Source organism: Lichenostomus cassidix, chromosome 2, assembly GCF_008360975.1.
Source record: "Lichenostomus cassidix isolate B80296 chromosome 2, HeHo_3.0, whole genome shotgun sequence".
In the NCBI taxonomy this organism is placed as follows: domain Eukaryota; kingdom Metazoa; phylum Chordata; class Aves; order Passeriformes; family Meliphagidae; genus Lichenostomus; species Lichenostomus cassidix.
Genome location: NC_139482.1, coordinates 65,100,439 through 65,114,224, shown reverse-complemented (window position 1 = coordinate 65,114,224; position 13,786 = coordinate 65,100,439). Strand labels below are relative to the sequence as shown.

At 42.9% G+C, this 13,786-nt stretch overlaps 1 protein-coding gene across 2 annotated transcripts; it reads right to left on the bottom strand.

Moving 5' to 3' along the window:
* Positions 1 to 4,354: 4,354 nt before the first annotated feature.
* On the bottom strand, positions 4,355 to 13,723 carry GCM2 (GCM transcription factor 2). Of its 2 annotated transcripts, none has more exons than XR_014849954.1 (7): positions 13,562 to 13,723; positions 12,629 to 13,193; positions 11,070 to 11,322; positions 10,564 to 10,676; positions 8,717 to 8,842; positions 6,674 to 8,517; positions 4,355 to 6,565 (listed from the first exon to the last, which is right to left on the bottom strand). XR_014849954.1 is itself a non-coding variant. In XM_085051921.1 (7 exons), the coding sequence occupies exons 3-7, from the start codon at positions 12,668 to 12,670 to the stop codon at positions 7,645 to 7,647; spliced, it is 1,407 nt and encodes a 468-aa protein (XP_084908047.1). In that variant the 5' UTR covers positions 12,671 to 12,844; positions 13,013 to 13,193; positions 13,562 to 13,723; the 3' UTR covers positions 4,355 to 7,644. The 2 variants fall into 2 exon arrangements, 1 of the variants encoding a protein (XP_084908047.1); XM_085051921.1 differs by having other exon boundaries at positions 4,355 to 8,517; positions 12,629 to 12,844; positions 13,013 to 13,193.
* Positions 13,724 to 13,786: the final 63 nt, after the last annotated feature.

Sequence of the window (13,786 nt, the reverse complement as noted above, 5' to 3'; positions counted from 1 at the left end):
CTCTAAACTGTCTTTGCTATAGTTACTGGTAACAGTAATTATATATTGAATGTACATTTGGTGCTCTGGTGAGACCCCACCGGGAGTGCAGCATGCAGCTCTGCTGTCCCCAGCGCAGGAAGGACATGGAGCTGTTGGAGCGAGTCCAGAGCAGGGACACGGAGATGCTCAGAGCGATGGAGCACCTCTCCTGGGAAGGCAGGCTGAGAGAGTTGTTCCACCTGGAGAAGAGAAGGCTCCGGGCTGAGCTTAGAGCAGCCTTCCAGTACCTGAAGGGAACTTTCAGAAAAGATAGACAGAGTCTATTTACAGGAGCATGGACAGAGGGAAATGAGTTCAAATTGGAGGAGAGTAGGTTTAGATTAGATACCAGGGAAAATTCTTTACTGTGATGGTGGTGAGGCACAGAAACAGGTTTCCAAGAGAAGTTGTGGGTGGCCCATCCCTGGATGTGTTCAAGGCCAGCTTGGATGGGATTCTGAACATCCTGGTCTAGTGGAAGGTGTCCCTGCCCATGGCAAGGGGGTTGGAACTAGATGATCTCCAAGGTCCCCTTCCAATCCAAACCATTCTATGATCATATGAAATTGAAGCCACCAGCTAAGACACAGGATTTGTACAGAAATTAGGATTTGTACAGAAATTCCCGCCTGTAATATTCAGGCTGTAGTGAAACCTGAGGGATTTTTCCCCTTCCATTAAAAAGAAATATTATTTATTGTAAGCAATTTATTAAAATGCATGTTGCTAATACTAACACAGGGGAGAAACTTTGAGTGCTTTATGTATTCTAAAATATATGTATTTCTATTACAAAAATAATAATGAACTTTCTTCTTGGTCCTTTGTAACCTTGCATTTTTCCTGTGTTTACAGAAAGCATGGTTAATAAAAGTGGCATATTTAGGGTCTGATATGGGGGTACTTTTGGCAGGGAAGTTTCATTTTAAGCTTCAATTCTCAAGATTAGCTTGAGTTTCCTATTTTTTAATGTTTTTGAGAGTTGGAGGCAGGAAAGGGAGGAAATAATTTCAACACAGTAATTACTAGAAGCACCATAGAGGGAAAGGCAGAAAATTGTTTTAGAAATACAGATTTCTATCAGCTTTGCCAAGCTGGCAGCTCAAGCTTGCTGAACAAAATGGGAAGCTGTCTTCATTATACCTTTTTTTTCCTCTCCCCTCCCTGTTCCTCATTAATTGGTGTGATAACTTTGTGATGGTTTAAGAACTGTTGACAGATTAATTGATTCTACCTCAAGTCAACTGGGTGGAACGTGGGGCTATGGGAATCGGTTTTCTGGAATCCAAAGGATTTGACCACTTGCACATAGCTTGCTGTAATGAAAGTACAAGAAAATAACATATTTTCTGAAACAAAATATGCCTGTTTCCTTTACTGAAATAAAACATCAGAGGTGACTGCCAGGTAAAATAAAGTTCAAAGGTGAGACCTGGACATGAGAAGGAAGAAAGTGCCATAATCCACACTGTAGAATTCAGGCAGAGATTCAGCAGGAGTTGATTGTACATAGAAAAAATTCAACCATGCATTAACCTCTAAGAATGTGTTTGAAGGGTACTACATGTATACATCCCTACATTACATGTGTGAAAACACCTCTCCACTGTCAGTGGAAATGATGCACCAGTTGCCCTGTGGTGTCCCCTCTTGGCCCTTGTGTCCTTTTCACTTTCCACAGTTTAGCCATGTACCATGACTGTTGTTCCCAGTGAAGGGCTCCCTCCTCTTCCTCTGTTGCTGCCACACAAATTCATAAGATCATGGAATGGTTTCGGCTAGAAGAAACCTTAAAAATCATGTAGTTCCAACCTCCCTGCCATGGTCAGGGACACCTTCCACTAGACCAGGTTGCTCAGAGCACCATCCAATCCGGCCTTGAACAATCCTAGGGATGGGGCATCCACAGCTTCTCCGGCAACCTGTGCTGGTGGCTCAGCCCACTCGCAGTGAAGAATTTCTTCCTAAAGGATAACCTAAACCCACCCTCTTACAGTGTTAAGCCACTCCACCATTTCTTATTCCTGCATGTCTTTGTTATATGTCCCTCTGCAGCTTTCCTGCAGGCCCCTTAAGGTACTGAAAAGCTCTAAGGTCAGCACAGATCCTTCTCTTCTCCAGGCTGAACCCCAACTCTCTCAGCCTGTCTTCATAGGAGAGGTATTCCAGCCATCTGAGCGTCTTAGTGGCCTCTTCTGGACTCACTCTAACAGATCCTTCTTATTTTGGGGGCCTCAGAGCCAGATATAGCACTCCGGGTGGTGTCTCACCAGAGCAGAGCAGAGTGGCAGAATCAACCCCCCCCCCAAGCCTGCTGGCCACATTGCTTTTGAGGCAGCACAGGATTCCACTGGTTTTCTAGGCTGCAGGCACACATTGCCAGGTCATGCTGAGCAACCAACACCCCAAGTCCTTCTCCTCAGGGCTGATCTCAATCCATTCCCCCCAGCTTGTATTGTCCTTGGGATTGCCCTGACCCAGGTTCACTTGGCCTTGTCAACCCCATGAGGTTTGCACAGTCCTTCCATTTGAGCCTGACCAGGTTCCTCTGGATGCCATCCCTTCCCTCCAGCGTGCTGACTGCCCCACACAGCCTGGTGTCACCAGCAAACATGCTAAGGGTACACTCAATCCCACTGTCCCTGTTTCTGAACAAGATGAAAATTCTCTTGGTTGCTTGTGGGGCATTTCCAGTCTAATTACAGTCACTTATAAGAGATCTGGCACAGGCAAGAGGTCTGATGCTTAAATTATTTCTGTATTAGTTTTGCACAGGAGAAACACTTAAGTCTAAATTTTGTTACCAGAACCTTGTGTCTGTCATTTGTTGCTAGTTTTTGTAACAATTCCCAGTATTTCATGTACGTGAAAACAGACTATAGACAGAACTTGCCAGAGTTTAAGGCTGCAACATGGTGTGGAGTTTCAGTACAAGCACTGCAAGCCAGTCACTTAACACTTCATTTTGTCATAAAGACAGGAGAGAGATGCTGTCCTGTGCTCTTGCTTTGAACCAGGAAAATGAAGGCAGCAGGATGGAACGGAGAGACCCAGGATGTTTGTGAGCCCTGCTAAAGCACCTCTGAGAACATCCTCATGCACCTGCTTCCCTGCTTATTTTACAAAACATCACTGGTAATTTTCTGTTGAAAGGACCTACTTTGGTTGTGGTCCTTAAAGGTGTTGATGCTATGCTCAAGTGCCGGCCAGACTATCTGAAACTGCTTTGTCCCGAACACCATCACAAGTGCCAGCATGCATGTTGAAGCTTAAAGGGATTGTGTAAACTTCATTTTTCTGTTTGTTTGAATGAGGTTGAGCCAAACTAGCGATGTTTCTCTGTGATACTTACTCGCACCTGTGCCATACCACTGACCTTCGTGTCTCATGTAGACTCTTGCAAACCTAGAGAGATGCTCTGTTGAAATACACTCTCCATTTTGCATGATCCCAGGTGTAGCACTACATAAATAGTATCTGGTTCACTCTATGCTTGTGAGTGACTGGCAGATACTTAACTTTAGGCAGCTAGAGCACCAAAGGCAGTAATCCAGGCATGGATAACCACTGTTCACCAGTCTTGTTATTTCTCAGGCAGAGGGATTTTAACAGGCCTGGACTAACTTTTCACTCTGTGTGTTGGGAGGAACCACTCCAACACTAAATCCATCAGTTCTTCCTTTTTTTATCTGCATGTGACTTCTACTAATAAGGGAGGGAATGACATGAACTTTCCTAAATGCATCCCTAGAGCTGCACTGAGCATCCTACTAAATCATGTCTCTCAGGAAACATGATCTACTTTGGTGAAAGCTATCTCAGTTGTATTAGATAGCTTCCCCTGAAAAAGACACTAAGAAAAGCCCCAGAAATCCAGAAGAAATACCAGAAAATCCCCAGGAAGGAAAAAGTCTCAAATCATAGTCTACTCTGTTACAGTGGTGGTTTTCACCCATAGAACTCAGACGAAAGCTTGTTTATCTTTAAAGCTGGTAGTTTGTACCCCCAAATGAAGAGATCAACTACTTCAGGCTCAATAAGCCCAAAACAACAAAGTTCCTGGATTCTTTTTTGTAGCATTTAGTGCATTTGAAAAGCCCTGAGATAACCTGCTTCCAGAAGAGGAGCAAGAGCTAAGCAAATTGCTCAGACTCTCACAGGAGGTCTCTAGCAGGACTGGGCAGATACATGTGGTTGTGGAGCAGGACAGTGTGCCTGGCTCTGTCCACCCCCCACAAGGAGATGCGACCATGAAGTGATGCCCATATGTATCGGCATCCATCAGGCATGTGACACATGGCTGCATTTGGTGGGTACACTGTTGAAAAGCATTGTCACAGGGCTTCTTGCCTCTGGGAGACATCCATTCAACATTTGGGCTTTTAACCTCCGTCATTACAAGGCTGCTGTTTTGGTACAAAGGGCAGCCTCAGCCTGGGGACAGATGGTACTTTAGCTCAGTAGGGTCCTCATAACCCATGTGAAGCTGAAGCCACAGGAGACTGAGATTTGAAAGCACCTTCTCCTCCTCTCCCTCTGTGATTTTGCCATAACAGCTGCAGTTTCTTATCTGAAAATGTCTGTCACGGTACAGGATGCAGGCTGGTGAAGGGCTCCTCTCAGGTGCTCAATGCAGGACCAGAAACCACGCTTGAAAGGGACAATTAATGGAAAAGGAATTGCTTACTCAGGGACCATCAGGTTTAGGATGCTGCTTTGCCTGAGTAACATGCTTTTAAAGTCAAGCCTGCAGCTGTATAAACCTACAATGAGGCTTTCAATTTCAGCTTTTTTTGTAACAGAAGCTCCCATTGCCTTTATATTTATGTATTTTGAAGAGAAAAACCATCTACAGCTCTAGATTTACCCATTTGATCTTTTATCTGAAAAAGGTAACATATAGCTAATCTCATCCCAGACACTCGTTCATGAAAGGAAGCAAAGTGAAGAAAGGCTGCAATAACCTTTAGAGTGGTTTTATTTATTGTACTGCTACAGATGATGAAGCAAGATAATTGCCACCATAGCTTTTCACTGTGCTTAAACAGCTGCCATGTTTATTATAAATAAATCCACACCCTAAAAGTAGCATCTTAACACAACTGGCTGCATTTTATTTACTGGTGTACAAAGTTGTGGTTAAAAAGGCCATGTTTAATTGCATAGCATAATGATTTAAGCATACAACTACAATTACAAGTTTTATGTCAGTAATGTAAACAGCATGCAACCCCCATAGCTTGTCTGTTTTAATAGCATGTAATATTTTAATAGCTTGTGCTTGAATTGTGGTTGGCTAACTCCTCTAAAATCAATATAAAATAGACCAATTTACAGCTTTAGTACATTCCTTGATTTTCATATCTGCGGTGGGAAAATCCAGCTTTTTCAGTCATTTTATTTGGCCTTATTCCTCTCTTATTCTTTTTTTCCCCCCTTTAAACTTATAAGGCTGTAAGCCTTGATTTTTATTCTAGATGTCAAATGCCTCAACATGATTTAGCCTACAGATGAGAAATCCCAGTTCTATAAAACAGGCACAGTGTTATGTATTCCTGAACTCTAAAATTTTGCCTCAGTCTTTCTAGGTAATAACTCACAAACCACCTTTTTTTTTTTGTTGTTGTTTTTTAAAAGTTAGCATGTGGGCTAATTATCAAGTTGTTGTTCACCTGAATCTGTTCTTATCAGTAATTTAAAACACTTGTTAGAAGTATTGCTGTAAGAGTCTAACAAAAGCCGAGGGAGATATACACCAAGTACACAAAAGCTAAAAAACAAGGTAAGCTTGCTGCAGATGAATTAATTTAGTCTTTTTGTGAATTCCATCTTTGCCTGGCTGGAATTTTAAAAATGCTGAACAATCCACTGCTGAAACAGAATGCAATTAACTAAATTCCTGTGAGGCTCAGTTTCCCATCTCAGACGGAACACATTGTTTTCAGTAAAAATATGAAAAGAAAGAAAATATACTACATCAGAAATAATTATTTTTAAACCTCAGATATTTATATGCTGTTCTTTGAAAATAAAATTTATCAGTTCAATGATTGCTTCAATGCACAGAACCTTATAATTCTAACTAACCAGCTGCTCACATTACATGGTGCCTTGCTTCTAAGTGTGATTTGGCATTCACTGAAAGAGTACAGTACTCAAAACATAGCAAAAATATACATAAGACATGCAAAAAAAAAGTGTTCAAAAAGTTAAAGCTACTTGGTAACTTAATAATAATGATACCAAAAGAAATTTTTTAACCCTGACCAATCTGCTATGTTGACTTAGCTCCCTTGCTTGGCACATGCATTTTGGGTGTAAGTTCTATTCCCCAGTACTGGGCAGCTTTTAAAATATCTTCGTTTTAAACCAGAACTGCTCTGGTTTTTCTTCTTTCCAGATTAACTGTGAATTAGTTAATTTAGGGGTGAATTTGGGATGCATTTCCTTACTTTTTTTCTGTTTAGCTCAGTTTGGAGATTTTGTTTTGTAACATCTCTGTCATCTGATTGTTTACTTTCCAAAGTAGTGCTGTCACGGGGAGCTATGATTGCAAAGAGAAGAATGATTAGAAGTCACTTGGGAGAGGGAGAAAGACCTGATTGAAATGGACTGCAGAGAGGCAGCCGGGAAAGGTGCGTTCAACACTGACCTGTACTAGTAAGCAGCTAGGATGTTACATTCTTAGGCAGGATGAGTTGCATTCATAGCTAAAAAGAATTATGCAGCAATACCCATGCAGCATCGATTTGACCAGCTTGCCAGGGCCCTTTAAGCAAAAACCAGTTTCACTGCAAGTGGTTTTCAGGACCGTGTGTGTTAACTCTGACACCCATGCGATGCTGAGCAGGATTGGTGGAGGTCACCTGAGCCTTCCTGCCTCCAGGCTTAGTGTTACAGGGCATCAGTTCCTGGTGTGGCTGTGCTGGTCTGTCCTCCTTACGTGGAAAGGCTGGGTAGTCTCTACTTTTGATACAGGGGATCAAAAAGCAACATGAAATTGGCATGTTTCATTTCTCAGGTTTCAGGTTTTTTATTTCTCGGTTCAGAGAAACTTAGCTGGTCTTTCAATTCATCAAAAGGATCATGGCAGGTGAATTACATTCAGGTAAGTTATTCTGCAAATTGTCTTGCTTTCACATTTCTTTTATTTCTTTCTTTCCCTGCCATTTCCTTCAGTTGACTATAATCTATAGCCACCATCCTTCATCTTTTCTTCCCGGTACCTGATTAGCCTTTTCTTTCTTAGAGATGGAGCATTTTCTCTCAAAGCTTGAGGCATCTGGCAGGAATTGTAGCTATAAGTGGATTGCACTTGCTGTCAGAGGAGGCTGTTGACATCCAAAGGAACTGTGCCTCCATACTGCCTTCTTCCAGGTGTGTTTTGGGCTCAGCTTCTCATATGCTGTTTTAGACATTGTGTGGGGCTTCTTTGAAATTAGATGCAGAATATAATTCACTCAGCACACAGCTCCAGAAAGGTACTTTTGGGGAAAAAGCTGTCTTGATGTACTGCTTCCTTACCTCTCCTCAAATCCCAAACCACTTGTCTTAGCACCCGCATGGTCAGCACAATAATCTATTCTCCCATCTGCATATATTTGCCATTTAGGCACTATTTAGTCAGTATTCAGTACTCTCAAACCTTAGGGTCTGGCCTTCATGCTCAGCAAAGCTGTTCCCCAGAGGGGGCCCATACCGATAGCTCTCCATGCTCTCAGCTGGTTTGGCCTTTGTGGGGATGGAGTCATGCTGGTAAAGCAACGCTGACTTTATCATCCCAAAGTCTTCCTGAATCTTCATCCCTGAATAGATGGCACCCGAGACATTTTCTGCCACGTGGGTGTAGCTCTGGAGGTTTTTCATATCGCAGAGGTTGTCGCTGTATTTCAGCGCGGGTGGCTTGTAGGCCTGGTAGGACACCTTGGTGGTGGTGGTGATGACTGTCTGCAGCGGTGGGGCCATGGGAGCAGGGCTGGGGCTGTACCTGCACGGATAGTCCCCGCTGTAGTAAGGGTGGGGAGTGCTTGTTGCCATCTGCCCGTAGTCACTCCGCTCTCCGCTACCAGTTTTCCCCCACGCTGGTTTCAGTCCGTAATGTCTGCCAGGGTTATCAAAGCTCTTATCATGGGCAGCCACAGCGTTGTAAGGAGAGCTGTTCAGACTCAGGGGGTCTGCATCAATGGTGGGATCCTTGTAAAATGTTGGGTAAGGGCTGGAGCTTATAAAGGTGGGAACTCCAAACTCATAGCTGCATGGCCTGGGGATGTAGATCCTTGGATTTGGGCACTTAGGGTATGGCGATAGCTGGTCCTCTTGGAAGCTGGCTGAGTCATAAGGTGGCTTGTAGAGGTCTGCGTTCTGCAGTGAAGGGTAAGACTGGGCTGGAATCGAAAAACTGGTGTCTGTGAAGATACCAACTCTTTCTGGGCCATCCATGCAGTGAAAATTCTGTAGGTTATTGGTGTAACTACTGCTGTCATGGTACCTTCCTGCCTGACAAGGAGAAGTAGATCTTTAAGATTCAGGAGCCAATACTGCCCACACATGTCTCAATACTTGTACTATTGCTCGTTTCAGCCCCAAATTAACAGATGTGTAGGTGTAAAGCTTTATTTTGCCCTGGGATCCCCAGTACAAAAAAAAAAAACTTCATTTATGTTACCTTTTTATTTGACTAATGACTTTGACTTACCTCTGAGTTTAGAGGTCTCTTTTTCTGGGAATGATGATAAGAGGACATTTGCTTCTTAATTGCACTTCGTCTTGCCTCTGCCTCCAGTTTACTCTCTGGCCTGGGGTGGTCATGGACTCCTTTGGCCTAAATTAGGATTAACAAATAGTTAGATGTGAACTGGAAAGGGGGTAAGATAAGAGAAAATGCTCTAAGTGGTATGAGAGGTAGTCACAGCACGGTCTGTGGTTTGGCACAAGAAAACAAGAATGAGAAACTAAACAACAAGGTCAGATTGTGTCGCTGTTGAGCAGCTAACAGAGTAATGAAAGCACCAGTTCTCAGTGGCAAGAAGAAATGACCTTTATTGTTTTGATTTCATCACATATATGGAGTTCTCAAAAGTCACCCAGATTGGTCAGTCAGAAGCCTTCCCCCAGGCCTGATTGGCCAGGCCTGCACTGTCCAAGCTCTGGGACACTGCTCCAACAACACCCAAACTTTATCTTTATTTACAAAACACAAGAAGAGTTCCCGTGGGAAAAACCTGTGCTAGCCACAAGATTGATTGTAAAAAGAAATGGATAGAATAAATCATGATTTGGATGTAGATAGAAGGAAGAAGTGAGGAAGAAGTCAGTGAGGACTGTAGAGCTGATGAAGGAGCAAAAGTTTGTTACATTCAGGAATAGATAATTAGAAACAAGGGGAAGAAAATACAAAATTAGTTTGGTTGATTTTCTGCAGTGCAGTATCTCAGTTCTGTTTTATAAGTACGTATATAAATAGTATAATAGGCTTTAAAGAGGTTTCATGCCACAAGATGGCTAATATTCTCTTAAAGCAGTATACCTTCTTGAATAGGACTGAGAATTTTATCCTGGGAAACCATCTGAAGATGCTCTGCTATTGAAACATCTGTGGGTATGCAGATCTATGTAACCAAAGTTATGTTGGTATATGGTGAAGTAATATATTCTACACATCCTTACTCTTATGTCTGAACAGATCTGTATATAGTCCCTAATACAAAGCTAAAAATTGCTTTTAAAACACTGTCCTTTCTCAAGCAGAAATTAACTTCTAAGCAAGGATTTATCAACTTTTTTGATAGTAAACGTCTTCCCATTTTGTGTGTCTCTAAGAGAATGTTTGAATAAGAATAATATATGTGGGAATCTGGGAATATGGCCAGTTTTCTTCCATTTACTTACTGGAGAACAAAATTCACTGTTGTGTGAATCAGGTAAAAAACTTATCCAGGAGAGAATGTAATCTCATAGAACAGAAATTTTTTATTTACTTTTTGTTTTAATGTTACTTAAAAAAAAAAAGTAACATGAAATTTCAAATTTTAGCTAAGATTCTTCTTGGGTTTTTTTGGCAAGATTTTAAATCCTTTAAGATTCAAAGGCTAGTTTCACATAAATTAGAATTTTCACATTTCAACACATGTAGATTAAATAACGCACTTTTTTCCTATTTATTTTAGTAGGAAATAAATATTTGGAAATGAACATTGGAAAGATTCAGTTGTCAGCTGCACAAGGGTGCACAACAACTATTTTGTTCATATTTGAGTTCTGTAAACAGAAGAATTTTAGCAATCAATGATATTGTAGTTAAAATTGAATACTGTCAACCACTAGGTACTATTTTTAAAGAGATAGCCAAGTGTTATTGTTTTATTGGTTCTTGACATGTTCATACTAAAGAGAAATTCAGTCATGGACCAGAACTACTCTGTGCTTATCATGCTCTGTTACATAGAAAAGGGGAGAGGAGGAAGAATCTCTCTTTACGGGTATTATTTTATAGACAGATATAATTTATATATGTGTGCACAAGTAAATATGACTACTTTTTACCTGGAAAAATATTGCTTTGCCATCAAGCCTCCAGAAGTTCGTGACTGGATAGCCGCTGTGTCCTCGACAAGGAATCAGCTCGAGGGCAGAGTTACAGTTTGGGCAGGCTTTCTCTGTGAACAGAGAGAAAAACTACTGAAGAAACTGGCTAAAGTCAAGGATGTTGCCTGAGAGTAAGCAGAGCTCAAGAGCAACATGATCACACTTCTCCAAAATTCAGATTAAAATGTATTGTTCAAGGAAATGCAACATAGACTACCAAGCATAAATGAATGATATGAATTAGAACTGCCTACTTGATATAAAGGCTTATAATTTAAAAGTTTTTAAGTCTATTTCCCCTTCAATATGTGCAAACAGACATTGATGAAATTTGGAAGTAAATCAGTCATTGCAATTATGCCTCAGTCTGCACGCAAGTAAGGGTGACTCCAGTTTAGAAATCAAGCCCAGCTGAAAGAAATGGGGTCCCTCGGGCATCGCGGCTCTCCCGGGGCGCCTCTCACTTTGCTGCTTCTGCCGAGCCTTGTCGCAGATGGCGGGGCGGAGCTGCAGCCTGGCCCCGCCGGGCAGAGCGCAGCTCCGGGCGCACACCACCACCCCCAGGCAGGACTTCTTGAGGATCTGGCAGTTGTGGTTGTTGGTGTTGCGCATCGCCCAGCCGCTGAGGTGCCGCTGCGCGTTCTTCTCCTCGCTCGAGTAGATGAGCCGCACGTAGCCATCCGGCCATTCCTGGAAGGCATCGAAGTGCTTGGGCTCCTGCGGCAGGGCAAAGCAGCAAGGAGAAGAGCGAGAGAACATTATTATTGTATTCCAACCTGATTTTTTTTGACTTGTTATAAAACACATAGCGGGAAAAAAAAATTATTTTTCTGTGAATACCCAAGCAGCAGAAAAAGAAATATTGAAAGAGTAGCTTGTTCAGAAGTACACTCCAAAAGGGCTAGGGCAGTCTGGGGTTCCATATCTCAAGAGAATGTCAGAATCCTTTTGTCTTTTGCATTGCGATCCATTACAGCATGGTCTGTCGACACATGTGCCTTTTACAGTGAAGTTACCCAGCTATAAGACATAAGCCTAACTACCAGAATTTATAGTCTACTACCATTGTGCCCAGACAGGACACAAGCCTCCCTGATCACGACTGCTATTAAGTTCTCCTTGTTGTGGGACCATGTTGTGCACCTGCAGACAGGAAACTAGATGTTTTAGATACAGAATAACTTCTTAAAATCCATCTGATTTGAATAAGGCATTTCCAAAAAATAGAGATAAAAAAGATTTGTCATTGCAAATGAACTTCTAATATATGTATAGTGGCTCAAAGAAAAAACATTTCAGTTTGGGATTTCACTGGCTTTTTGGAGTTCCTTACTAAAACGTAGTTACCAGAACTACAAAAGAAGAACTAAGATTTTAAACTGCAAATATTTACAATGCAACACATATTTAACATATATATGTACCACACGTGAGAGTAATCCCAGCTAATTGAAGTAAACTACCAGCATTTACAGCATTAAGACATTCTATAATAGCACGGGCTCTATAAACTCACACAAACTCTACGATGAAAAAGGATACAAATTAAAAAATGCATTTGTCACAATTAGACAAAAGTGGAGTGCTCATTGACATTAAAGTGTCACATCAATAAACCGAGGAAATATTTAGAAAACTTGGATTATAATAGTAAGCAGTCAATTTAAGCTTCTATTCAACATTTCTTGGACAAGGAAGAGGGGGATGAGGGACATAGAAAGTGGCCAAACAGAGCCAAAGGTGATTTTAGGAGTTAATACACAGCTAGTCAAAGCTGTGTGTCAAATCCACATTTTTAATACAAGTCATTTTGTAAATAAAAGGAAGAAAAGAAGGAAATTAAATAAAGGAAGGAAAGAAAAAGAAAGGAAAGAAAGGAAGGAAAAGGTGAAGGAGAAATAAAGCAGAAATAAAACAAAGCTTGTCTTAGAGGGAAGGCTGCTCCCCTGTTCCCCCAGCTGTCCAGTTCCCTGTTAGAACTGGACGAAAACTTTCCCCTGCTATCTTGCTGCCCACCGGTTACCTGTGGCAGCTTGGGGTCGTTGATGTCCCAGGTGAGCTTCATGGCAGACAGCAGCAGTGGGCAACGAGTCCCGCTTTTTTATGCCTTCGAGGCGTCGCCGAAGAGGGGAGAGGCGGAGCAGCAGCACCATCACCATCAGCGAGCTCCACCGAGGTACTTGGGCGGGCAGGGGCTGCGCGCTCCCTTCACTCCACAGGTGGGTTTCGCTACCCTCACCTGGAGGTGTGTGACGGGGGATAGACACAGGGGCTTTGCCGAAATCCACCCCTCAGGACCGGAGGCCGTAACCTCAGCAAATTTGAGCAGGGTTTGGATATCTAACCCGGCTCTGCCTCTCGCTCCCGCGGGTGCTGGGATGGGACAAGAGATGGGGAGGTGGGGTACCTGTCTCCGCCTAGCCTGCACACCCCTCATCGGGAATTTTGAGCGTGGCCCGGAGCTGCCCGCAGCTTAAAAAGCCCCCGGACGGAGGCAGAGCTGCTGAATAACCTGCTCCTTGGATGGGGATGTAAACGAAATCAGCGTTATTTGGCAGGTTTCCCCTTGGCTCTGTTCTCTATAGCACCTGGTTTAAAATGCAAAGTTGGTGTTGGTGCCATCGTATCGATCGGCTCATTTTAACTTATTTAAAAGTTCGAGGCTTTTTTTTACCTATTTCCCTTCGAAAGAATTAGGAGAGAGGTGTGGTACTTGGAGTTTGTTGGTTGGTTGGTTTGGTTTTCGTGAGGTTTTTTTGTTTGAGGGGGGTTATGGGGAGGGTGGAGGGAGGTTGATTTTTGATGTGAAAAACAGAAAGATAGAACTTCTCCACGACTGCATAGAGACCGAGCCACTGAACGCCGAGCGCAGTTATCACCCTTTAAACGAAACCTGCTCGGAATGGTTTTCTCATTCTCTTCCGTCCTATGTGGTCCAAAATTTACTGAGCTTTACCTTCAGCTGAGCACAATAAAGCCCATCGGGCAGCAGCAGACGCCGGCTGTGGCGCCCCTCGGCCGAGAGCAGCCCCGGGGAGGCTCCGGACTCCTCTTTTGCACCCCTGGGCTCGGCCGGGGTCTGTCAGCGCTGCCACGCCGGGCGGGGAGCCCGTCCCAGCTGCCGCACACCTGCGGCTTTTTAGGGCGAGGGCGAAACCAGCTGGTTTTTTTCCCTTTTTTT